The sequence below is a fragment of the Sus scrofa genome, chromosome 13 (assembly GCF_054392235.1).
Source record: "Sus scrofa isolate SSC_HxYL_T2T_F1_AM1 chromosome 13, Sscrofa_HxYL_maternal_Yorkshire_Landrace_v2.0, whole genome shotgun sequence".
NCBI lineage: Eukaryota > Metazoa > Chordata > Mammalia > Artiodactyla > Suidae > Sus > Sus scrofa.
Window position 1 is genome coordinate 216,078,692 of NC_139395.1, and position 26,825 is coordinate 216,105,516.

At 40.8% G+C, this 26,825-nt stretch overlaps 1 protein-coding gene and 1 long non-coding RNA gene across 26 annotated transcripts in view; both read left to right on the forward strand.

Annotated features, from left to right (window-relative positions):
• LOC146397887 (uncharacterized) overlaps positions 1 to 26,825 on the forward strand; it is a 419,652-nt gene that overhangs the window by 183,244 nt on the left and 209,583 nt on the right. The gene's annotated exons all lie outside the window — the stretch shown is intronic.
• TTC3 (tetratricopeptide repeat domain 3) overlaps positions 1 to 26,825 on the forward strand; it is a 126,340-nt gene that overhangs the window by 13,062 nt on the left and 86,453 nt on the right. For 6 of the 25 annotated variants that reach the window (XM_084992065.1, XM_084992079.1, XM_084992067.1 and 3 more), the window contains 9 exons: positions 192 to 234; positions 1,652 to 1,802; positions 2,274 to 2,361; positions 3,434 to 3,487; positions 5,364 to 5,484; positions 7,487 to 7,572; positions 9,096 to 9,190; positions 10,168 to 10,230; positions 23,012 to 23,066. In XM_084992065.1, coding sequence (XP_084848191.1) covers positions 192 to 234; positions 1,652 to 1,802; positions 2,274 to 2,361; positions 3,434 to 3,487; positions 5,364 to 5,484; positions 7,487 to 7,572; positions 9,096 to 9,190; positions 10,168 to 10,230; positions 23,012 to 23,066 — 756 coding nt within the window. Of the gene's footprint in view, positions 1 to 191; positions 235 to 1,651; positions 1,803 to 2,273; positions 2,362 to 3,433; positions 3,488 to 5,363; positions 5,485 to 7,486; positions 7,573 to 9,095; positions 9,191 to 10,167; positions 10,231 to 13,019; positions 13,412 to 23,011; positions 23,067 to 26,825 lie in introns of those variants that run through there. The other 19 variants (XM_021070969.2, XM_084992081.1, XM_084992069.1 and 16 more) reach the window with 6 other exon arrangements.

Consider the following 26,825-nt stretch of genomic DNA (forward strand, 5'->3'; position numbering starts at 1 on the left):
TGAGCAGAACTTGGCTCCTGTGTTGCTGTGGCTGTGGCGTAGACCGGCAGATACAACTCCGATTAGACCTCTAGCCTGGGAACCTCCATATGTCATGGGTGCAGCTCTAAAAAAGCAAAAATAAATAAATAAGAATTGTACTTTTTGCTTTTTATCAGATACAAATCAAAAGGATTTTTTTCTTTTTTTAGGGTAGGCAATACAAAGATTATACCCAAAGTGAGAGAAACTTAGGTGAGTACATTGGTATTTTAATTTGTTGAAACAGCGATCAAGGGAGGTTCATGCATTCACTTCAGCAAAACAGACTTAGGTAGCTTTAAAAAATTTATTCTTACTATAATGAAGGAGAAAACAAATCACCGTGTAACCAAGGCTAGGTACGGGGGCAACCTGCAGCAGTGCTGAGGCATCCAGCTATAACAGAGCTCCTCAGTTCTTCCCTCTGAAGCCCTGGAGGGTTTTCAAGCCTACTGAAACACGACAGAGCAGTGTCATCCTGAGCCAGCTGTCCCGTCTTTAAAGCCGTCTGAACACTTTGAAATGAGACTCAAGGAAAGCTAGTTATAGAAAAGATTGAAAACTGGAATAAATGCTGCATAAGGTGACTTCAGATCAAAGTTATGGTCTCTTTAAAGAAATGATAGATCTAGAAAAAAAACTTTTTAAAACAATTTTATTTTAAAGAACCATTCAATCAGTTACTTTCCATAAGAGTGAATCTCCGGTGCACACAGTTGTTAAACCTCACTCACCAGCTGTAAAGGCTTTACCCCCAGATTAGACCTCTTTCAAATCTGCTGTTCTGGCTCTTCAGTTTTTTGAAGGGCAGTCCCGAGTAGTCTGCAGGATAACAGCAATGGATGGTGTGTTTCTGGGGGACTGGACACAGACACTTTGGCTTCTATTTTCTTACATGTATGAACTAAACATGAACTGACTGAAGTTCTATCAGCTCCCATCTGAAAGACCAATAGAGGAGACTATGTTTATCTATTAAAGTAATTCGTAAATCTTTCCTGAGTACATTCTTTGTACCAGGCACTCGGCAGATAATGATAGGTGAGAAAAATGAACCTCTTTGTACACCTTTCAGTATGGAGAGATAGAAGGGAAGTTCCAGAGGGGAACAAGTCTTACAGTATATATGTTGAGGGGAGAGGGTAAGTCTGATAAAGTTATTTAATCTTAAAAAAAAAATCATTCTTACTATTTTTTCCACTAGCAAATAAAAAAGGTTTCTTTGTTAAAATAGTTTTAGCTAATACTTAAATATACTTAACATTTGACAGATTAAAATACTTCATCCAGGCAGTTGCCGTCATGGCTCAGTGGTTACCCAATCCAACTAGGAACCATGAGGTGGCGGGTTTGATCCCTGGCCTTGCTCAGTGAATTAAGGACCCGGTGTTGCTGTGGTATAGGTCACAGACGCAGCTTGAATCCTGCGTTGCTGTGGCTGTGGTGTAGGCTGGTGGCTACAGCTCTGATTAGACCCCTAGCCTGGGAACCTCCACATGCTGAGAGTGCGACCCTGGAAAAAGACAAAAAAATATTTCATCCGCTCATTTCTTAGCCTCTACCCTTAACATTGTTGATTCATTCCAAAATGAGGCACACAGTATTAATTTAAAATTGTTTTTTAATTAAGAATTCGACATCTGCACAATGTGGTGTAGTAAGCCTATTTCTGTCCTGCAAGATTATTGTGATGCCATTAAAATACACGTCTTCTGGCCACTTCTGTTTCAACGTCAACACAGTTCTGTACTATCACGCTTGCACCCCTGTGTGGAGGCCAAGTAAGTTCCTACATACACCTATTTTGTATAATCAGTGGTGAGCCTGTTGCCCACTATGGCGGTATGCCAAGAACAGTGGAAGGATAAGTCTCATTCTTGTATACTCTTGAGCTCTACTTTTGTTTAGTAGAATGGAAAAAGTTAGTACCTGGGATTTGGATATGAATGAATAATCACAGTAATGTTATAATGAGTGAAACCCCTAAGAACACTAGATGGTAGATTTGAAGCTGAGTAAGGAAAAGTTAATGTGCTTATTTATAAATGCCAGCATTATAGTACAGAAGAAAGAAAAAGGTGTAGAATTTTGTCTACTTAATAAACAGCTTATTATTACCTGGAATGAAGAAAAGGAGATCTTATTTTTTTTTCAGGTAGTTTAAATTAGGTATCACATATAGTTAAGTGTAAAATTTGGTGAATTTTTATATATGAGAACCTAATCTGTTAAAAAATAAATTTATTTTTAAGCAGTTCTCCTGCTTCTGAGATAAGTTTGAAGAAATTACAACATCTTGAGTTAATGGAAGATATTGTCGATTTGGCAAAGAAAGTGGTGGTAAGTGATAGAATGTTTCTCCCCCTTTATGTCAAGAATATAGATATTGGAGTTCCTGTCATGGTGCAGAGGAAACAAATCCGACTAGGAACCTTGAGATTGCGGGTTTGATTCCCGGCCTCGCTCAGTGGTTATGGATCCTTTGTTGCTATGGATGTGGCGTAGGCCCATAGCTATAGCTCCAATTCAAACCCTAGCCTGGGAACTACCATATGCTGAGAGTGTGGCCCTAAAAAGCAAAAATAAATATATATATATATGTATATTTATATGGTGTCAGGCCCATGTTCCTGGTTGATAGTCGGTAACACGTAATGATTTTAGTTTTCGTTAACTTGAACTTGCTCTACTGCCATGAGTTTCTGCTGTCTGAGAGACCAGGTAGATAATGCTGACATGATGTGTTGAGGACTTCTTTGTCATTAAGGAATAGAAGTTGGAATTTGTCACAAATCAAAGTGTGTTCCTGGTTCACAAAAACCTTTGCAGTAGGTTCTGAAAATTATACATAGGTTCTATCTTGTAACGTAAAATCATGCCACTGTTACCAGCACTGCTACAAATATTTTTTCTTTGGGGTAAACTTTATTGTGTCAGATTTGGGGAGGTATCCTTGTATTCCACTGAGGGTTTTGTTTTGTTTTTTCCTTGAAGGCCATTTACTAATTTTTCTTATTTCAGTTGGTTATGGAGCCAAGCGTTTTTCTTAATGACTCTGCACACTTAAATTTAGAAAGGGCATTCTGATTTATTTCCTGCAGATAATTCTTTGTAGTAACTTATATCAGCCAGTGTAATTTTATAGAAAAAATTTAGGTGTGATGAACTTTAAAATTCATACATATAAGAGTTGCACTAAATCATTTTATTATTAGAACCCTGTGTCAGACTATTTCCGACTTCTTGTTTTAGGGTCTTAAGGCAAATTGGGTGTAAAAGTGCTGTGGGAAGTGGACTACTCTGTACACGCAGTAGTAGTCCTAAAATGTTGGGGTTTTTGTCCTTTGGATAAAGAAAATATAATTGGGTGAATAAAGGGAAAAAATGCTTTGTCGATTTTTCTCTTTTGCAGAATGATTCATTCTTTATTGGAGGCTTGTTGAGAATTGGTTATAAGATAGAAAATGTAAGTACTCAGAGGGGAAAATCCAGCACAACCGCTGGTGACAAGTGGCGCTTGTCTCACTGCTCATTGCTCCTTGCACTAGGTCCATAGAGTCAGCCTTTTGAAGTTAGCATTTGGGAGTACTGATTTCTGCGTTTTACCTAAGCGGTCTCCTTGTTGTGGGTAGGGGTTTGCATCATTTTCTTTTTTTTCATATGTGTGTAGTGTAGTTTTGAGCTTCTTTAACAAGTTGATTGTTTTTTGTCTTCTAGATTATTTACCTGGCATATGTTCTCCCAAATGAAATTATTAAGTCCCTAGGATAAACTTTCTTTTTCCTTTTGCTGCCCTGAGGCATATTGAGTTCTGAGGCCAGAGATCAGACCTACACCACAGCTGTGGCAGCGCTGGATCCTTTAACCCACTGTGCTGGGCCAGGGATCGATCCTGTGTCCTGGTGCTACAGAGATGCCATGCATCTCATTGTGCCATAGCAGGAACTTTAAACGTTTTTGATACAATTGCTAGACAATCTCCACATACAATGATAAACCAATTTTAATGCCACTGGTGGCATAAACATGTACGTGTTCCCCTTAAGTCTGACACCAGCATTGGTAACTCCACTATTTAACTCCTGAAGTCATTTCAGACACTAGAAACATGAATAATATTTTGGTGAACACTTGATCCTTCATGAAGGTCATTTTTGCACTCGGTGCTGATTTGCCCAGCCACACCCTCCTCTTGTTGTCTGTATCCTTATTCTTCTCTCTGCCACACATCATTTAAAACACACAGTCCCGGAGTTCCCGTCGTGGCGCAGTGGTTAACGAATCCGACTAGGAACCATGCGGTTGCGGGTTCGGTCCCTGCCCTTGCTCAGTGGGTTAACAATCCGGCGTTGCCGTGAGCTGTGGTGTAGGTTGCAGACGCGGCTCGGATCCCGAGTTGCTGTGGCTCTGGTGTAGGCCAGTGGCTACGGCTCCGATTCGACCCCTAGCCGGGGAACCTCTATATGCCTCGGGAGCGGCCCAAAGAAATAGCAAAAAGACAAAAGTAAATAAATAAATAAAATAAAATAAAATAAAATAAAATACACAGTCTCAGAGTTCATTTGTGGTCCAGTGGGTTAAAGATCCAGCCTTGTCCCTGCAGTGCTTTAGGCACTGCTGTGGTGCTGGTCCCTCCCTGGGGATTTCCACATGTTGCTGGTGCAGCCATAAAAAAATTAAATCACATAGTCCCTTTCATGAACCTTTTCTTTAACCTTGAGATAAGGATGGAAGTCCTAGTTTAGTTGAGACCCAAGACCACTGGTCACCTTGTGTTATGGTACTCTCCTGCTAGCCAGGGCAGTGTCTGGCCAGGTTGTAGACCTCAACTTCCAGGTCTGTAAGTCATTGTAGCAGCATCCCGAACTCTGAGGGTGGCCTGAGATTGCCTGAAAATGTAACATGTATGTGTCTCCAGTGTCTTTTCACTTGTGTTTTGGGGGTCTAGCTGTTCTCATTTGCATGCTAGACTAATGGAAAATACGAGGTTGTACAAGTTTTGTATTAAAAATCTGGAGCTTCCATTGTGGCACAGCAGAAATGAATCCGACTAGGAACCATGAGGTTTTGGGTTCGATCCCTGGCCTCACTCAGTGGGTTAAGGATCCGGCGTTGCCATGAGCTGGGGTGTAGGGCGCAGAAGTGGCTCAGATCTGGCATAGGCCGGAAGCCATAGCTCTGATTAGACCCCTAGGCTGGGAAACTCCATGTGCTGTGGGTGGGGCCCTAAAAGGACAAAAGAAAAAAAAATCTGAAATACTGTGTAAGATAAATCGATAATGCCATAGGTCAACTTATAATTAATACTCCAATCACATTCTTCAACCCTCTTTTTGAAACAGAAAATCTTGGCAATGGAAGAAGCTTTGAATTGGGTGAAATACACAGGCGATGTAACTATTCTACCTAAATTAGGAGCAGTGGATAATTGTTGGCCTATGTTAAGTATTTTCTTTACTGAATGTAAGTATCAATGCTTTAAATTGTTACTTAACTCAAAAGAATGTATATATAGATACATAACTGGGTTACTTTGCTGTACAGCAGGAATTGACAGACTGTTGGAAATCAAGTATAATAAAAACATTAAAAAATTATTATTTAACTCAGTTTTATAAAGGTGCTCTTTCGAAAACTAGAATGTGTAGCTGAATGATTTCTTGTTTATCTTAGGATTTTTAAAAATGGTTTTCACTTGTTGAGAAAAGCCTAAATAAGAGACTTTAACCTTATAGTTAATTTTATATTTCCTGTCTTGATTTCTGTGACATTATACTTTCTAAACATCCTACCGAATGGACGCCTTAAGTTACTATCTATAATATCCAGAGAAAGAGACCCCACTGGGGCTCATGTATTTTCATTTATAAGAGAAGTGCGTAACTGAGCTAAGATTATAATTTTCGTTTCTGTAGTGAATCTGTTACTCTTATGTATGATGACACTACATAAGTTAGTAGTTGACTGTTAGTATAGTTATAGGAATCTTGAAACAGGAAGTGTTTATTTGGCTCTTTAGTTGATAATGACTGGTAATTTGCCCTGTCTACTTGACCTAAGTGGTAGAAATTAAGCTTAAACATGAAGACAGGTTTCTCTGATGTTTTTTTAAACAGTGGGCTATGGATAGAGGTGGTTCTCTTTGTTATTTTGGAAACCTTTATTATAGGCTAGATTTTATGGTGGAACTAAAGGACCAGTGTCATGTACTGGGCCCCATATGGGCTTGTTTCTGACTCTTCTTTATAATAGCCCTGCAAGGTAGTTGTTGTGATCCTGTTTTAGAAATGAGCACATAAAGCTTTGAGAGGTTAAGTGATATTTCTTCAGTAAGTAGTAGAACCTAGATGAAAAGTCAGGTCTCTCTGATCTCACGGCCTAGATTTTTGTTCTGTATTCTTATTTTGTCCTCTTAGTATTAGTTTACTTTATTTGGTCACCTTCCAAAATCCTTTCTGCAGTCTTAAATTTTAGATACTAGTTTTTCCTTGGAGATGAAATGTATTTGGCTAGAGGCATAACTCTAGTTTTGCTCCAATAAAACGGTTACTTACCACTTAAAAATCTTTTTTATAAAACAGCCTAAAATACAGAAAATGAGGTCTGGTAAACTTTTTTTTTTTTTTTTTTTAAGGGCTTCACCCACGGCATATGGAGCTTCCCAGTCTAGGGGTTGAATCGGAGCTATAGCCGCTGGCCTGCGTCAGAGCCTCGGCAATGCCAGAACTGAGCCGAATCTGCAACCTCTACCACAGTTCATGGCAATGCTGGATCCTTAACCCACTGAGTGAGGCCAGGGATTAAACTTACGTCCTCATGGATACTAGTCAGATTTGTTTCTGCCGAGCCTGGACGGGAACTCCAGGTCTGGTAAACTTTTAACATAAACTTTAGTTATTACCTATTGCATTTTAATTAGTTTATTAAATTTTTAGAAGAAATAATGCCTCAGATGTCTCATTTCAACATTCATGACAGTCAATATGTTGAATTAAGACCTTTAAAATTCTTCATTTTTTATAACAGATACATTTTAGAACATAGTTTCCTTGGGTTTTGTTTGCAGAAATTGTAGTCGAACTTTGTGGCAAGTACCCCATAGGCTGTCAGTAATGTTTCTTGAGTTGAGTAATTATAAGTCCTACGTGAAATGTGTTAACAGAGCATTGTTAACTCCAGTTCGAACTAGAGGTCTAATAAACAAGTGCTTTTTAATGCTAGAAATAGAACAGATTAGATTCATAGCAAGCAACCAATCTAATGTTTTCTGAAACATTTTATCAGTTGTTTATTTAAAATATATTATTGATACATATCAAGGATTTTAAAAAACATGCTATTTAGAAGGTATAGTAATGTAATGAACTTTACAGACTCACCTGCCTAACCTAAGAATTAGAACATTAATAATACCAGTTTTTTTTTTTAAACAAAATGTTCTCTCTCTCCTAAAAATAAAATTTAGACAAGTATCACATAACTAAAGTTGTAACAGAAAACTGCAATTTGCTTGAAGAATTTAAAACTCAAAATTGTGCGGAGTGTATAGAGGTGAGAATAAATATTTACTTGTAAGTATATTTTAAGATTTGCTTATTAGAACTTTGATTAACACTCAGAGGAAGTTCAGTAAAACTGCTGTCTGACAATACACAAGAAACTACTACAAAATTTAGTAACATGTTTGAGGGAAACTTTTAATACTTTGTTTAAATGTTTATTTCATTTTATTTTTTATTTTTTGCTTTTTTAGCCTGTACCCTTGGCATATGGAAATTCCCAGGCTAGGAGTCTAATTGGAGCTACAGCTGTTGGCGTACACCACAGCCACGGCAATGCCAAATCTGAGCTGTGCCTACAACCTACACTACAGTTCATGGCAGCACCAGATCCTTAACCCATTATGTGGGACCAGGGATCGAACTCAAATCCTCATGGATGCTATTTGGGTTCATTACCACTGAGCCACATGGGATCTCCAATTTTTATGTATTTTGATTGGAATCTTTTTTTTTTTTTTTTGACATCTTGATCAGAGTTTTCTAATGCTACAGATTTTAAAAGAGTTCATTGAAAATGGATTTTTTAAATTGTTTTTATTTTTATTTTTTGTCTTTTTGCCATTTCTTGGGCCGCTCCTGTGACATATGGAGGTTCCCAGGCTAGGGGTCGAATCGGAGCTGTAGCTGCCACCCTACGCCAGAGCCACAGCAATGCGGGATCCGAGCCGCATCTGCGACCTACACCACAGCTCGCAGCTCATGACGGGAACTCCTAATTAAGTTTTTAATTACTTGAGGGAATATGATTTTCTTTGGGAACAGCTTTATAGATATGTAATTCACACACCATACCATTCACTCATAGTAAATATGGTTTTAAGTAAGTTTTTTAAAAGGAATTTTGGAAAATATGTAATATTCTATTTAATTTTCTAGCTAAAGCCATTGACATAATCCAGCTTATTTTAGTTAATTTGTGTATTTTAAAAATTGAAATGTTTGAAGTGAAAAGTTTCAGTTATTCTGTAGCTTCTTTGATTTCATTCTTTTTTTTTGTTTGTGGTTTGTTTGTTTTGGGTTTTGTTTCACTCTTGCTAACTTTGTCACCTAATTTTTTGAGGGGCAATGAGTGTAGTCAACATTGCCTATATGTTATTGATCTAGATACTGTTTTTTAAGCACTGAGATTTCTTGAATAATAATATTTTCTGAACTAAAATTAGAATTTTGCCTTGAATCTATTTTTTCTGCATATGCAGGCTTAATAGGGTGTGTTTAAAAGTAGACCTACCAAATACTGTACACGAGGTGATTAGTATTATTCATAATGTGATGGTTTTGTAGACTTCTTAATAGTCTTTTATCAAAGTTAGCATTGAGTTATCAGGGGCAGGTTTCTTTAAATGTACATAGCAAAATACTGAGTATTGAGTTATCATTTTCTTCATAAATAATTCCCTAGGTTATTTCTGATATCCAACATGGAAACCCAGAACCATTTTTCCTAGATATTGGGGTTCCTGATTGTCTTTGCAGTTAATTGATGGCTCTTCTTTTGCCTTGATTTCTCAGCAAGGAGAACTAATGAAAATGAAAGGAAATGAAGAGTTTTCCAAAGAAAGATTTGATATAGCTATTATCTATTACACCAGAGCCATTGAATGTAGGTAAGAGCAAAATAGAAAAATGAGACCTTTTTTATGTGGCAAATCAAGGTAGAATCCTAGTCTACCTTGATGAGGAAATTGGAGAATATTTTCTGTTTGTTATGTAGGATGTATTTTCTCACCGTAGGTATTAGAAGCATGAGAAATGACCTGAATAGATGAACTTAAATGAAGCAGTATAACTCAAGCAATTGGGGAGAAATTGTGCATTTAGTTTATCCTGCTATAGTTTGTTGCCAAGCTTTCCAATACAGAGTCATCTATTTTTTCTTATTCTTGCTTTCCCTTCAACTGATTCCTTCCAGATTATTCAGATTATTAACTGATCAGAAAGGGTTCGTTACTAATACTTAAGGTGTCATCTATTCAGGGATTTGTGCTTTCTAGGGGGGAATAATAGTTGGAATTATTGAGAGAATGAACCTGTTCTCTCTGCCTTGTCTTCTGTATGCTCAGCTGCTAGAATTTTGTAGCATTCCTGCAAGGGTGCCCCAAGCTTGGCATTTCATTGGGGCCACCTAATATTGTAGCAGCCTTAGGAGGGTGCTCTGTAGACAGCTCCTCTCTTTCCTGCCTCCCCCGTCTCCATAGGGAGTGTGCGACTCTGAGTGGCACCCCACACCTGCTGCCCCGTTCTTCCTAGGAAGAGGTAGAGGAAAGGGGAGATAAATTCAGCCACACACATTGAGGTAAAACTAATAAGGATAACACTGGAAATTTATAGATTTCTTTGTCTGAGTTCTTTGTCAGCGTGGTATAGTCCTGACTTACATAAGTATTATAAGTAGTATAACTAGTTACCTGGGTGAGAGGCGAAGGAACCAGGTCTTAACCAGTTAGACTCGAAATCCTATATTCTTTCTGCCCCAATACACAGATAAACAATTTTTGAAAACAATTTCATGCCTTATGATTTCTGTGTTATGTTTGTTCTGTATGTAATGTGCTTTACTGATGAAACATTATTTCTTTTAAAGACCTGAAAATCACCTTCTTTATGGTAACCGAGCTCTTTGTTTTCTTCGCACTGGACAGTTCAGGTAAGTTGGTTAGAGTGCCTAATCTCTGCGCTATTATGCTAAATACCTATTTTTGAGAAATAATTTGTTTTACAGTTAGGCAAAGAAAAATCCTTCATTACTTCTTTGGCAGAAATAGTTAAATGGTTGAAAGAGAACTCCGTAGGTGTTATATATAACAACAACAAGTGACAGACAGCTATTCTGAGTCGGTCACATATGCTCTGCATTATTTTAAGCACTTCACATAGTGTATTGAATTCTCACAGCACATTGACTGTGTAGGTGGTGTTAATCTCCACATGTGCATTTGGACAGACTCATACCATTAATAATTCGTAATTGTGAATTTGGTTCTACCCTGCTCCCCTCTTTTTTTCTCTTTCTCTTTTGAGCTCTGATGTAGCGATGCCAAGATTTGAACACAGATCTCATCTAATGATGTCAAAGTCTGTGTTTATAACACCTATATTTTCTTATTTATTTATTTTTGGCCACATCTGTGGCATATGAACGTTTCTGGGCCAGGGACTGAATCCAGGCCATAGCTGTGACCTGTGCCCCAGGTGTGGCATCTCCAGGTTCTTAACCTGCTGCGCCAGCCAGGAATCAAACTCGTGCCGCTGCAGAGACAATGCCAGATCCCTAGCACTGCCACAGTGGGAATTCCCTCTATAACCTTCTTTTGCTCTATATAGTTCTGGAAGAATTTTTGCTCTTTTTGTTTCCTCTGTCTTGATATCAAAAAATTAACTACCTGTCCTTTGTAAGAGATATTTAATGTTTTAGATATGGGCGTGAATTAATTCTTAGTCCTAATGTTTAATTGAACTGTATTAGTTGAGATTGTTGACACTGCACCATGATTTTATTATTTCTCACTATAAGCATTAATATTGAGCAGTGTAGACTGTTAGGTTTAGCCACATTCTACCTTATTGTAAGAAGGCTTTAGGGTTGTTTCAAGAAGACATCCACTCAGTAGAAAAATAGTAAAAACAAAACAAACTAAAAAACCAAATTAGAGCCTCAGATCCTCAGAATAAAGCTGCATAGGCATGAGATCCTGCTTAGTTATAATTGATATTTGCGTCTGACTTTTCTGTTGCCCCAAATAAAAAGAGAATACCTGAAAAGTTACATAATTCTCACTGCCCATGAAGAAAGAGGACACTGGTTGCTCAGGTGAAACTCTTTTCCTGCTGTTTGTTTCTGGAAGGCATGTCTTACATTGCTTAGAAGTCATGTGGATGGCACGGTGGAGTAGAGGAGAACCTCAGCAGCAGTCCTGTTCAAAGCAGAAGCCTCCTTGAGAAGGCAGCTTTGGGTTTCACAGATTCCTTTTTTAGTGAAGTTGTCTCTCGAAGGAGGAATCTGGTAGCAGTTGTTTTTCAGTGAAAGCAGTTGGGTTGGGATGCGGGAGGGTGGGAGTGGGGAATATAGTATATTCCAAGTATGTAGCTTTCAAAAGTAACATTTATGTTTTTCTTTTATTATAAACAGAACACTTTCTCATGGTAGAAAATTTGGAAAATACAAGAGTTTAAAAAGAAGAAAATAAAAATCACCACCTCGGAGAATACCGCTGTATTAACGTTATGCAGCTTTTAGATGGCTTAAGCCGTGGATAAACCGAGGCTTTCTAGTCTAGAGGAATGGATGGGCTTGACACAGTCTTCCATCAATACCACTGTCCTCAACTGGTTCTGACAAGAGATGAGCCGCAAATGTCTTTAGGTTATTGCCTCTGGCTAGGTCCAGAATTGCACGTAACCTGTGCTGTTTGAAGGTGAATCTGTATGCTTTCAAGGTGACTAGGTTGGCAACTTGGCTAGCCACTTGTGAAAATCAAGGCTAGCTCTGAAAACCTCTCTGAAACCTTGATTGGGTGGGAGGTCATCCCCTTTGCAAAGGGGGTCGCCGGGAGCCGAGAGGCAAACCAGGGGGTTGCAGCCCTCTTTCCTGAGAGTTTAACAGCTAGACACTCAAGCAGGATCCTGCTGAAACCCTGCTGTAAAGGAGGTGCATCAAAATAGAAATGCAGAAGCCAGGTAGCCTGGTAAGGTCAAGGTCAAGAGCAGGGTTGTGCATCCATCCTTGTACCTCCTTCCTCACGGTCTAGCTTTATGGTTCAACACCAGTGGTGTTTTCTCTAGAGGCAGGTCAGCATTTCCTTCTTAGGCAATCACCAGTATGTACTGGATGCTTATTTAATGTCAGAAACTCTGTGCCACATTGGTTTTACTGGTGTTTCCTACCTCATTCATCGTTTATATGACTTGCTCAGTAATGTAGGGAAAATCTTTTCTGAATCTGCAACGCACATAACTCCTGAGCAAGTGAGTAGATAATGTGTTCAGAAAAGAACACACTGCTGGTGACTCAGACATGCCATTGACCCAGAAGAACCCATACCATTTAGCTGAGTTACCAAGATGTTCGAAGCCCTCACAGCTGAGGGTCAGTAGATCTGTTATGGGGACTGGCTGAGGGTAAAGTGTCAACCTCCCTGGCACTGTGCTGAGCACTTTGCCCATATTAACTCATAAAATCCTCACAACCCTGTGAGGTAGGTGCTGCCGTGTCTATAGATGAGGAGTCTGAGGCCTGGGGAGGTCAGGCAGTGTCCTTGGACACTAAGTGGGTGTGATAGAGCCAGAATTTGAACCCAGGTAGCCTAGATCTAGAGTCTCTTCTATTAAATCACCATGGAAAGGTGATGATTGGACCAAAGGGCAATGTGAAAATTGAAAAAAATTGAAACAAATCGTCTATAAATATTTAGTCAATAAACATGATTATCCTTACAGGACATGCAGATTAAAAACTGAGTCTTTCGTACCCATCAGATTGGCACAAAGTAAAAAAAACTTCATAATGCCAAGTGTTTGAGAGGATGTGGAACAAAGGAAACTTTCATGCTCGGCTGGAGAAAGTGTAAATTGGTGCAATCACTTTGGAGAGCAATTTGGCAAGGTGAAGATGTGTATACTCTGCAGCCCACTTCTGGGCTACCCAAGAAGAGATGTACAAGCCTTCATTATAGCGTTGTTTGTAAGAGTAAAGAAATGGAAACAACCTAAAGGTCCATCAGTAGGGGATGGATAAAATGAATTATGGTATATTCATACAATGGAATTCTGTGCAGCAGTTAAAATGAATGCAATTGAGTGAAAAAGCAAGTTGCAGAATGATTTGTACGGTATGATGCCATTTATATGATGTTTTAAAATGTGCAAAATGATATGCATACCCATAATTAATACATAGAGTGTATTAACAATGTTTTCAAAGTGCATGGCATGTTGAACACCAGGGGAGTGGCTGTCTCTGGGGAGGGAGGAAGGGAAAGCATTGGAGATGGGAAAAATGGTTCACAGTGGGCGTCAACTGTAACACAACTCTGCAAAAAGATCTGAAGTAAATATGGCAAAATGTTAAGATCTTGCTAAGCTGGTAACATGGTTGTTATGTTAATGTTATTCTCTGTACTTTTATGTATACTTGAAATATTTGATATAAAGTTACACAAAGTGTAATTAAAAATGCACGTAAGATGAAAAAAACCACTAAATATTAAGGATGCAATAAGCAAAAATAATCTTGAAAGAGAAATATAAATATCTTAAGACCAATGGTTGGGAGCCTGAGGTGAAGCATGTGGGAAAGATGATTCGTTCAGAAATGGTCAAAGTGGCGTCGGAGGTTTTGATGCCAGTCACCTGACCACCTTTGGGTGGATACGGGTCAGGCCAAGAGCCACTCAGAACTCTTTATCGTTCGCCGGAGGTGTGCACCTCCAGATCTGCAGCTCTGCACTGGGAAGTACGCCGAATGGGGTTGCGGGGTGGGGGGTGGGGATGGGTGAAAAATGCTCCCTCCAGCCCCAGCTTCTCCCCCTGAAGCCTTCCAGTGGAGGCTCGTGTGCGGTGTATCCCAGAACGCCTGGCTTGGATGAGGCTGTGCTTTTTATTTTTTATTCTGGTCTTCTATACGTTCACTTTTAAATATCATTTGGGATAGAGGGCATTTCAGAGTGACCGTTTTAATTGAAGTAATTAGAAATTTTCAGAGTAGAGGAGAATCTAGAAAAGATACAGGTGTATCTGTAGCTTTTGTCGTTAAAACAGTTACGCAAGGTATGCAGTTAGGCTTACTGTTTTACTTCATTCTTGAACTTGCATATGGGTGGAAATTTGAAATCTTTGGTGGGATGGGATAACCTGTGTAATGGGAAATGCAATTGGAAAAAAAGGGAAAGCTTAGCCTTGGGTATTTCTTAATTCATTTTGGAACGTTATGGAATTTTAAACTTCGATATTTACTTTGATGTTTTGGTATTTAACTGTCTGCTGATTATATGATATTCCCTTCTGTCAGATCCCAACTTGTGGTTAACAGCATGTGGATAGACTTTAAATGGGGTGTGTATGTGTGTGTTTCTGAATTTCCCTGAGGCTTGGGGTGTAATCAAGTCAACTGTATGTTTCTGTGCGAATTTCAAAAATCTTAGTGTGTTGGGGGGAAGCTTTAAGTGTGTGTGTTGGTTGGTGTTATTCCTCATGCTCTTCTCTTGCATCGTCTCTTTATTTTTGCTTAAAAGCTGCTGAATTTGCTTTTGAATTAAAGTTATTTTTTTTAATTCTTCAGGGTGCAACCCCTTTTTAAAAAGTAATAACAAATGCACATCGTAAAAAAATTGAGTACAAAAGGAGAAACTGAAAACCCTTGCCTGGCTGAGACCCCTGCCCTAATTCCTTCCTTCAGATGCTTGTGTATTTCCATATTTTATGCCTATCCTAACACTTATGTTGAGCCAAATCAAGTTGCTGCTTTTAAAAGTCGGAATAAGGCAGTTTTGTTTGGTTCAATGTCATGTATATGCCTTTTTTTTTTTTTAAAAACATGGGTAAGAGTATATTGTACACACTGTTGTACATCTTGCTTTTAATATTTAAATCTTGGAGTTGTTGCATATCAGTGTATATAGACATCTACCCCAATTCTTATTCATGGCTGCATAGTCTTTTACTCAGTGGATTAGTTTGCATTGGAAGATAGATGATTTCCAGTTTAAAAAATCACATACAACTCTGTAATATCCTCTTACTTATGTTCTCTGTTCGGATGCATATACATATATAATATATTCTATATATATGTAGGATAAATTTCTGATAAAAATTTACTTTGCTTGGTTGAAAGAGTATATGTAATTTCAATTCCAGACATTAACTTTAGGCTTAAAATGTGTTTATTCAGCCAGTGGTTAATTGTCTACATATTTGACGGTAACAGACCATGACATCTAAATCCTGCTTTTGTTGCTTCACTGTAAGTTTTAGAAACTTGGAGTAGTATTGTTATTTCTCTGTTAGTTTGGTTAGGCCCTCAAAGTGATGAATTACATTAGGGGAAAAAAATAACGCTTTTGTGGCTTAGAAATTCTTACATATTTACGTGTTGTGGTTTCAGAGGGTCAGGTAATAGCATCTCCTTCCTGTCCCCAGCCTAGAGTTAATTAGGAGATGGAAGCAGCAGGCAGACAAGTGATAATCCAGTCTTGCCTCTGTTACTAATGCAGTTGTTGGAGAACAGGACCTTTTCTGATAGCACATGACTTGATGTTAGTTCACCCACATCACAGGCAGAATCAGGCAACCAGGGGCCCTTGTGAACTTGAAGCTTGGAGGAGGGGGAACTGTGGTGTTACGTTGATGTTTAAAATAAAGTCCCCCCTCCCCTCACAGAAAGACAAAAAGAGCTCCCATTGTGGTTCACTGGTAATGAATCGGATTAGATGAGGATGTGGGTTTGGGTTTGATCCCTGGCCTCAATTAGTGGGTTAGGGATTCCCCAGTTACCATTAGCTGCGGTGTAGGTCGCAGATGCGGCTCAGATCTGGTGTTGCTGTGGCTGTGACATAGGCTGGCAGCTGCAGCTCCAATTCAACCCCTAGCCTGGGAACTTCTTTATGCCATAGGGGTGGCCCTGAAAAGATAGGTAGGTAGGTAGATAATGGATAGAGTCCCAAAGAGTGAGAAGAGGTTAAGCCACATGTGATGAATGTCTCTCCCCCACCTTTGGATAAGTTGTCATTATTCTCTTGGGGAAAAGTCAGGCTTGGGGAGAGGAGAGAGCCTAGGAGTGAAGATTCTAGCTAAATCCACATGGAAGCTAGAGGAGGGGGAGGTAAGTGTTCTTGCCTAACTTATTTTAGGGCAAAATGTAGCAGATTGTATATGAGGAAATGGATGGGGGCGGGAATTGGAGAAATACACTTTCCCCTGTAAAGGAATACATTGGAGCATCTGGGCTAGAACTGATTCTTACCCTCTGTTCAGTACGCTCACTGCTGTGTCACACAGTCTTCAAGAGTGAATAGCCATTTACATCTTGGATTTCCCTGTTTTCCTAGATGTATTGCGCAGGTGTTGCTGCTGCTAAAGTCATTCCTGCTCTCCATGGAGCAGGAATGACCCTGGGCCTCAGCGATTAGGATGAGCAGGAACACCATGTAATTTACTCTGTCCACTTTGCTTGAGTAGGTTAATATGTCAAAGGGTGGTACATGTGAAAACATCAGTATTAATGTTATCAATATACACATATATTATGATTTTTATAATACATGGGATTAAAATTATGGCCATATAGTACCATACATTATAGATGATATTGTATATTATCAGACATACACACCTAGTCCCCGTGTTCTAGACAGTGGACCAGCAGTGCGGGAAGGAGCATGGTACATTCCCATTTCAGTGTGTGTACTGCTGAAGTGAGCACAGTGTGTTGCGTTGATGGAATTAACAGCACGCCTGAATACAGAGGAGGAGGGGAGACGGGTGGTCAGGGGCTGGATCAGGAGGTTCTCGAAGGCTTCCCTGAGGCTGCCGGCCTTTAAGAGCATCAAGAAGAGAGTAAAGGACTTTGTTTTATTAGTTTTATTTTGTGGGTGCATGCACGGCATATGGAAGGTCTTGGGCCAGGGATTGAATCTGAGCCACAGCTGTGACCTACAGCAACGCTGGATCCTTTAATCTCTGTGCCAGGCCGGGGCTTGAACCCATACCTCTGCAGCAGCCTGAGCCACTGCAGTTGGGTTCTTAAATCACTGCACCGTGGCAGGGGAGAATAGCATGATTCATATCTTTAAAGAGCAGCCTAGTTGCAGTGAGGAGAGTGGGTTTGGGGGGATGTAGCATGAGTGCGGCTTAGGAGGTTGTTGCAGTGCAGCCAGAGGTGATGGTGGCTTGGAGCAGGGTAGTGGCGGTAGCAGTGGAGTAGAAGGATCTGGGATATTGGGAGATACAATTGACAGAACTTGCGTGCGGTTTGGGGTTGGGAAGCAAGGGAGAAGGCTGTGTTTGGAAGTACTGTGAGGTTTCTACCTTCATCTTCATGGATGATGGGCCCACTCCCTGACACTGGCATCACTCACTGGAAGTGGTGGAGTTGTGGGAGTGTAACTTGACTTCACCCTTGGACATACTGAGTTAAAGTGCTCTTGAAGGGTCCAAAGTGGAATATCATGTAGGCAGTGAGTGATGGGAGTCTGGTCTCCAAGGGCAGGTTTGGGCAGGAGACAGCAATTTAGGATAGTTAACCTAGGTAATTTGAAGTTGTGGGTGTGGATGAGATTGCTTAGGGAAGTGATTCTCGGCTCTTACTACACACTGGAATCACCTGAGCTCTGAAGGAGTTCCTGCCTCTTCCCCCAGAAATTCTGATTTAATTATTTGGGCTTTCAGAAGACCCCTAGATGTACTCATGTGCAGCCAAGGTTGAGCCCCGCTGGTCTAGAGAGAGTATGAGCTGAGATGAGAAGAGGATCTAGGACTGAGCTTTGAGAGGACAAACAGTGGCCAATTAGAGAGAGGTGGACCTGCCTGGGAGATTATTAGGAGGTGGCCAGAGTAAGTGTGGGATCGTGAAAGAGTGGCCAGCAGTCACTGGTTGTTGCTGAGAAGCCAGTTGAAATTTGGCCTTGGTTACATGGACATCTTTTAGTTGCCAGAGGGAGAGCTGTGGTGGGAAGCTTGGCGCAGGTGCCAGCGTGGAGTGGGTTGAGAAATGAGGGTGAGGAAGTGGAGACAGCGTAGGTGGCTGTTGAAGATATTCGGGGGTCAGGGAGAGGCAGTGAGGAGCGGAAGAGTTTGCCATTGTATTCAGATGTTTTGGGCTGCAGAATACATCTCTTATTCAGCTGGTTTAAATGAGGAAGAAGACTTAAACCTTGTCAGGCGTTCCAGAGGGAGGCAGTTCTAGGGTTGTGTGTTTAGTGGTTTAACCGTGTCTTCAAAGACCTAGGTGTTTGGTTTTTTTTCCCAGCCCCACTTGGTGACCCGAATCTCAGGCTTCCCTCTCAGATGGCAGGATGGTTACTGGATGTTAACCATCTCCAGCAGAAGTATCTTAAATAAAAATCTTAAAAAAAAACTTAATACACATACTGAGGAGTGTACAGTCCATAAGTGGATAGATTGAGTTTTCAGCAACCAAATGACATAACTAGCACCCAGGTCACAGCCCCAGCGCCCCTGAAGTCCCCCTTGTTCCTTCTTCCAGTCACTACCCATCTCCTCCCCCACGATAACTGCTGTCCTGACTCACAGCGCCATAGGTTAGTTTTGCCAGTTTTTGTGCAATATAAACAGAACCAGATGGTATGTGTTCTTGTATGTATGGTTTTCAGCACTGTGTTTGAGATCCATATTGTTGCATGTAGTTGTAAAGTGTTCATCTATTGCATGAATATACCACATTTTATCCATTCTATTGTTGATGGGCATTTGGTACTTTCTAGCACTTTTACAGGTGGTGTCATTGTGAACATGCGTCTTCATTTCTGTTAAGTATATAATCAAGCAGTGGAGTTGCTGGGACAGGAGGGTGTGCTGCTATCCAGCTCCAGCACGTACTTTCCAGTGTGGTTGTATATCATTTTACACTCCTGCCAGCACCACATGAGAGTTTCAGTTCCACGTCCTCACTAACACTTATTATTTTGTGTCATTTCATTTAGACATTCTGGTGGGTCTGCAGTATACAGTGCTGTGATTTTAATTTGCATTTCCTTAAGTTGAGTAAGGAGATTTAAGTTGAACATTTTTCATACGCTTATTCACTATTCAGAGACTCTCTTCTGTGAAGTGCCTGTTTGAATCTTCTGCTTTTTTTTTTTTTTTTCATTGAGTGTCATATTCATTTGTAGGAGATTGTTTTTTTTTTTTTTTAAATTCTGGATATGAGTCACTGGTCAAGTATATGTATTAGAAATACCTTATCACACTCTTTGGCTTGCCTTTTCACTCTTTATGTTTTCTTTTCACAGATGGAAGTTAGTAATTTTAATATAGTACAGTTCATCAATTTTTTTCCCATGATGATAAGCACTTTTTATGTTCTGATTATAATCTTTTCCTACTCTACAAAATGTTCTTCATTTCTTCTCAAAGTTTGATGGTTTAACTTTGATATTTACATCTGTCATTCATCTGGAGGCGGTTTTGTACTTAGTATGAGGTAGGGTTCAAGGTTCATATGAATGTTAAATTAACCCAGCCTCATTATTCTTTGCTTTTTTTCCTTGGGCCCAGGACCCCCCTCCTCGCCAGGGCCTGTCTTGGTGGAGCTGCAGTCCCAGGACAAGAGAGAGGGGCTCCCACTGCCCCAGCCCTGTCTCTGAGGGACAAGCCAGAATAGGGCTCCTGCCCCTACCCCCCGCCCCTGTGCTCCTCAGGCAGCCTGTGAATGGGGATCCGTCCACCTCTCACCACCCCTCAATCCTGCTCCTGCTGAGGTCACCCCTTTCCTGGCCTTACCTGCCGCTCAGCCCGTTTCCTAGAATCCCGTGCTCTGAGCACCCACCCAGGGAACCCACCTCCTCAAGCACTCCCTCTGCCCTGAGGCATCCAAACCCAGCTCTGCTGGGGGGCCCCTTACTTCTTTGCCCTTGGACACCGTTAGGTCTCTGCCCTTACCTCCAACCCTCACAGGCCCTCAGGCCCCCACCCTGGGGCCAGCCCATCACTGCCCTCTCTTCACCTCTGTGGCCTGTGCTCACTTCCCCACCCCCTGCCGCAGACTCCGTGCAGTCAGTCACCCCTACTTGGGACGCTTTTCCCTGGAATCACGGGGCTCTCCCCCGTCTCTGTTTGAGTTTCAGCACAAGTGTCACCTAGAAGTCTGCCCTGATCCTCCTCTCCATTCACCCTCTGTCTTAGTAGCCCTCGTATGGCTTGGAAATCACGTAGGTATTTGTTCCCCTATTATCTGTCTCCCCACTAGAACGTCAGCCCCAAGAGACCCAGGCTGTGTCTGGCTTGTCCACAGGGTGTCTGTGGTACAGCACCCAGCATGTAGAAGATGCCCAAGAAGGGGGCGGTTGCAGGAGGGGGCCTTCGTGGCTTCTCCACTTGCTCGCAGACCCACAGCCTCTTTGTGCTGCTGCCTTTGCTCTGCCTGTGGTGTGTGTGTGTGTGTGGAGGGCACATTCACTTATCTTTCAACATAAAACCAACAAGCATCTCTGTGCAGCAGGCTCTGCACTAGCTGAGGTATGGAAGAGCCCCTCAGCCAACCAGCCCTGTCTTCTAAGCGAGTGTGTTCTCCGTGCATTGCACTGCTACCTGCCACATAGATCATTGATTAGATGTAAGGAGCTGTTCTGATTTCTGTATCCTGTTCTGTTGGTCAGGTTGTCTACCTTTAGATAGCTTTTTATTTTTATTTAAAATATAGATGGCCTTTTAGTAGTTACTGCTGTCTGGTAGAATAAGGTATGTAGTGTTCTTCTTTGTAACCTGTGTAATTTTGGGGGGGGGGTAATCTCTTTAAGAGTGAGAAGTCCCATCAGGTCTTCATGACTAGCCCTAAACCAGTCAGTGGGGAGGAGCATGGGATTGCCGTGATTGGCTAAAACGAATTGGGAATTATTTTTAAATCTTTTTCTTCTCTCTTTTTTTTTTTTTTTTTTTTTTTTTGGCCATGCCTATGGCGTGTGGAAGGTGGAAGTTCCCAGGCCAGGGATTAAATCCACACCACAGCAGCCACCCGAGCTGCTGCAGTGACAATGCCAGATCCTTAACTAGCTCCCAAGGGAGCTCTATTTCTAAATCTTCCATTGGTGAGGTGAGCCCTCACAGCACAGGGCTTGTAGCCAGCTCAGAGGAGGGGCTAGCTGTGGCGTAGAGCACCAACAGGGTTTCCTTAGGGCGTAAGGCATTTTTCTAAATGTGTGTTTTTAGAGATGAGAGAGATCTGAGCATATTAAAAGTTGATAGGAAATTGCATAACGTTAATTACTTAATATCACTTTACACTTGAAATGGTTCCAGTGGTAAATCGTATGTTATATGTATTTTTACCACAATAAAAGTTGATGGTGTAGATTTTTGAGAAGGAATGGCTAGTTTTACAGGTGAGAGCTAGTTGATATTGGAAGGATGCTTAAGTTATATGGCACCTGTGGAGAGACTGGCCACATGAGGTAGACAGTTATTGTAAGGCTGCTGGAGAAAAGGTAAGGCCTGATGTGGGTTTGTCCTTAGGTTTTCGGGTAGGAAATTGAGAGCATTCTCTCTGATGTCTCTGGTTTACTCATTGAAATAGGAGCAGAGGCCATCTGCTGAGAGAAAGAGGAGTTGGAAGTTTGAGGAAAGGACACAAGGTTTGACAAAATCAGTTTACAAAAGTGGAGGATCTGATCTAGGATGGTTGGTAACTGTTGCAGGCCCTTGGAATCCCGAATAGTAGCGCTGCCTTGTGCTCTGCTGTGTGATGTTTCTCCAGCAGTACTTGGCTCCCCAGATGTCGTCATGGGCAAAGCAGAAAGCACGGTTGATCCAGCCTTGGGTTTGCTATGGAGCAGGGTGTAGACATGGGGACAAAGACGTATAAGGGATTCGTATGCATGTGAATATGAAGTGATGAACCAGTGACTCTTAGGCTAGATCAGTAAGTTAAAAAAGAGTCAGTCAGTCAGTGAGTTGGGCACCCTGAGGAGGCAGTAGGAAGAGTTGAAGCAAGAGAGGAGCTAGGTTATGGGGAGAGAGCAGGACGCCTGAATTAGTGATTTTAGGGTTTGAACAGTTTTAAAGTGGTGATGAAGTTCTCTGGGAGGGCAGGGCTGGGGTGGAAGAGCAGCAGGTCCCTGAATATAAGGAAGCCAGGAAACGAGAGACTAGCTATTAGACCAAAGTGCTTGACACCTTACAGAGTACTGTGCTGTGGCATAGTCTCTAAAAACAGGAAGAAGAGAATTATCATCCTCATTTTACAGATGAGAACGAGGGCCCAGAGAAGTTACTAACTTCTTAAGAGCCCCAGTGAGAGTTAGTGATTGAATTGGACTTAATCCCTGTCTCATCTCCCAGTATTCATGGTCTGTCCAGTATAGCGTAGCCAGTGTGTTGTGTCAAAGATCTGGGAGTTTTATTTTTGGAGATCAAAAGTCTTGCTAACATGCAAAAATAGCAACCCCATCCCCTACCAAACCATACAAATAGTAACAAAAAGTTAGACATAAATTAGATGTAGATTATTGTGTGTGAGGAATACTCCAGAAATATTAAAAGTAATTATTCCTGGGGAGTTGTGATTGTGACTCTGGGTGACTTTTTCCCTTTGTTTTACTTTTCTGTATTTTCCAAATTTCCTATAATGGATATATATATCACAGATTAAAAAATTAAAAACCAGATTATATATGGAAAATTAAAGTACAAATAGATATGCAATTTATAATGCTTTTATTTTTTAAAAGTTTGAGTATTTTATTTTATTTTGTTTTTAGAAATGCACTTGGTGATGGAAAGAGAGCTATTATTCTGAAGAACAATTGGACAAAGGTAGGTTCCTTTTATATTTTACATCAGGCAAATAGTGCCGTATCTGTTTATAGAAAGTAAATCTGTGTCAGAATGCTGGAGAAAATTATGCATAGCTCAGGATGTGGCTGGGGAATGGTCAGCTCTGTAATCAGAGGGAGTGGGGGAGTTCCCTTGTGGCACAGCGGGTTAAGTATCTGCTTTGTCACTGTAGCAGCCTGGGTTTGATCCCTGGTCTGGGAACTTCCGAATGGTGTGGGTATGGCCACAAAAAAGAAAGAAAGAAAGAAAAGGTGCAGCACAGCAGTGAGGGGCCCCCCAGTCTGAGGAGGACAAGTTGCCCACAGGAATCCTCAGGACCCCTCAGTGGTTGAGATGTTAACATCTGCATATTCTGGATGCATTAGAGACCTGGCTTTGGAAGATGAAACTTGAAACTTAGAAGGAACTATGGGAGACTGTAACTTTCATTTTTTTTTTTTGTTTCTTAATGAATTTATTACATTTATAGTTTTACGATGATCATCACAATCCAATTTTATAGGATTTCCATCTCACAACCCCATAGTATCCACCCACCCCCCAAATGGTCTCTTTTGGAAACCGTAAGTTTTTCAGAGTCTGTGAGTCAGTATCTGTTCTGCAAAGACGTTCATTCTGTCCTTTGTTCAGATTCCACATGTCAGTGAAAGCATTGGATGTTGGTGTCTCCTTGTATGGCTGACTTCACTTAGCATGATAATTTCTAGGTCCATCCTTGTTGCTAAAAATGCTGCTGTTTCGTTCATTTTAATGGCTGAGTAATATTCCATCGTGTGTATGTTCCACATCTTCTGGATCCACTCCTCTGTCGATGGACATTTAGGTTGTTTCCATGTCTTGGCTATTGTAAATAGTGCTGCAATGAACATTGGAGTACATGTGTCTTTGCGAGTTGTGGTTTTCTCTGGATAGATGCCCAGGAGTGGGGTTACTGGATCAAATGGTAGTTCTATGTTTAGTTTTCTGAGGCATGTCCATACTGCCTTCCACAGTGGTTGCACCAATTTACATTTCCACCAACAGTGTACTAGGGTTCCTTTGTCTCCACACCCTCTCCAGCACTTATTGTCTAGACTTTTGGATGATGGCCATTCTGGCTGGTGTCAGGTGGTACCTCAGAGTGGTTTTGATTTGCATTTCTCTCATAATGAGTGACGTTGAACATCTTTTCATGTGTTTTTTGGCCATCCGTATGTCTTCTTTGGAGAATTGCCTGTTTGGATCTTCTGCCCATTTTTTGATGGGGTTGTTTGTTTTTTTTGGTATGGAGCTGCAGAAGGTGTTTATGAATTTTGGAGATGAATCCCTTGTCAGTCGATTCATTTGCAAAGATTTTCTCCCATTCTGTGGGTTGTCTTTTCGTTTTGTATAGGGTTTCCTTTGCTGTGCAGAAACTTTTAGGTTTAATTAGGTCCCATTTGTTTATTATTGTTTTTATTGTCAATACTCTAGGAGGTGGATCTGAGAAGATGTTGCTGTCATTTATGTTGGAGAGTGTTTGGCCTGTGTTTTCCTCTAAGAGTTTGATAGTGTCTGGTCTTATATCTAGGTCTTTCATCCATTTGGAGTTTATTTTTGTGTGTGGTGTTAGGGAGTGTTCTAATCAGCACCACTTACTCAACAGGCTGTTTTTTCGTCATTGTACATTCTTGAGAAGGCTGTAACTTTCAGATGGGAAAAGATTTCTCAAGTAACGTACAGTGCATGCATAGATCAGTGAAGAGAAAAACTGATAAATTTGACTATGTCAAAGTTAAAAATTTCTGTATGTCCGGACCCCATGAAGGAAGTTGTAATCTGGGAGGAGGTAGTTTGTCATAGAAACAACACATATGGCTGATAGGATTTGTACTCAGAATAGGCAAAGAAGTAAAATAAGTAGGAAACCCAGTAGAAAATGGGCAATGGAAATAAACTATATTTCCTCGTCATTAAAATTGTAAAGAAATAGCAATCAAGAGGGCCCAGTAGAGAGCCTCTAAACAGACCCACATGCACACAAGTATACCCACAGGTGGAAGAAACACAGGTGGTGTTTGGGCCCATCAGATGGGCAAAAGTTCAGAGACCCGTAGTCCCACGGTTGGTAGTGTGCGTAGGAGCAGGAGCTCTCAGAAAGCCAGTGGGTGTGCATTGGTTATGCTCACCCTGGAGAGCAGTGTGATGCTGGGGTGTCATGACCGATTCCAGGATGTGCGATCCACAGACAGTCCTGTGGTGACATGTGTGCCCGTGGTGAGATGTGCAAGACTGGCCATTGCAGCCTTGCAGTAATGGCGCAGAACCACAGACACCTGAGTATCCATTAATAAGGCAGAGGTGTTTTCACGTAATCAAAGTTGTTCTTATGATCTGTTTGTCTGATCGATCCGCAGTCTTAATGCTGACCTCACTCCTCCTGCTCTCTCCCCGTCCCCCAGCTGGCCTCCTCACGCCTCAGACGTGCCAGGCTCATCCTTCTGCCTAGAACGTGAATGCCTTTCCCCAGGGCATGACATGCGAGCTTCCTTATTTCCTTTCATTATTCGCTCAAAGTTCTCTTCTCAGTAGAACCTTCCCTGACCACTTTGCTAACATGCCAAAGCTGCCCCTTCCAGACATTTGCTGTCCTTCTCTACTTTTTTACCTCTTTATATTTACTATTATTGAACAGGTGATATATATTGTTTTTTAAGCTGTGGGGTTTTTTTGTGTTCTCCAGTACAGTGTCAGCTCTCCGAGGACATTTTTTTGTTTGTTTGGTTCACTTCTGATTCTGGCCTGCCTGATGAGCTGCTTGGCACATACAAGGACTCAGTAAATATTTGTTGACTTAATGGCAGTTAAATAAATGAGTTGAAATTAGTTAACTGTCTTACCAACATTTATCAATTTTAAAAAGTATTTATATATTTGTTTTTAAATCAGAGTGAATAGAATCCTAGAATTTTTGGGCCCCCAAATTAGGGCCAACTGTGACTCAGTTGGCTTAGAAGAGTCTGGGGATTATAAAATTCTCTGGATGAACTTCTGTATCCAAAGTTTGGGGTCATTTTAAATTTTTTAATTTTTTGCTTTTTAGTGCCACACCTGTGGCCTATGGAAGTTCCCAAGCTAGAGGTCAAATTGGAGCTACAGCTGCTGGCTTGCACCACAGCTCACGGCAACGCCCTATACCTTAACTCTGAGCAAGGTCATGGATCAAACACACATCCTCATGCATACTAGTTGGGTCATTTCTGCTGAGCTGCAACGGGAACTCCTGGGGTCACCTTTTAAATGCCTCATTTTATAGATGAAGAAATTGAGTCCCAGGAAGGTGTGAAGTATGTTTGCAAGGTGTTGTTGCAAGTAAAAGACAAAATCGAATTGAGACTCCAGCATTGGAAATGTTTTGTATTTGAAGGCAGTCAGGTTGTTTCCATTTTTGTTAATGAGTTGCCATTGTACTTGAAATAGAATCTTTGCTGATCACTGAATCTGGCATTTGGCAGGTCCTCTATAAATTCATTTACAGAATGAATGGATGATAGACTTAATGCTGAAACCTACACCATGATGCTGGTTTTCCAGAGATGCTAATTCAATATATTGCCAATTTAGGAAAAGAAAAAGAATACCAGAACTTTTTAAATTACTTTGAGGATTTTATGTGGAATGTTTATTCCTGGCTTAATTTACCAAACATAAAATATTTGCCCTTTTTTTTCTTAAAGACTTTCCTAAGAGTTGTTTAGGTTCAAGAAAAATTAGGCAGGT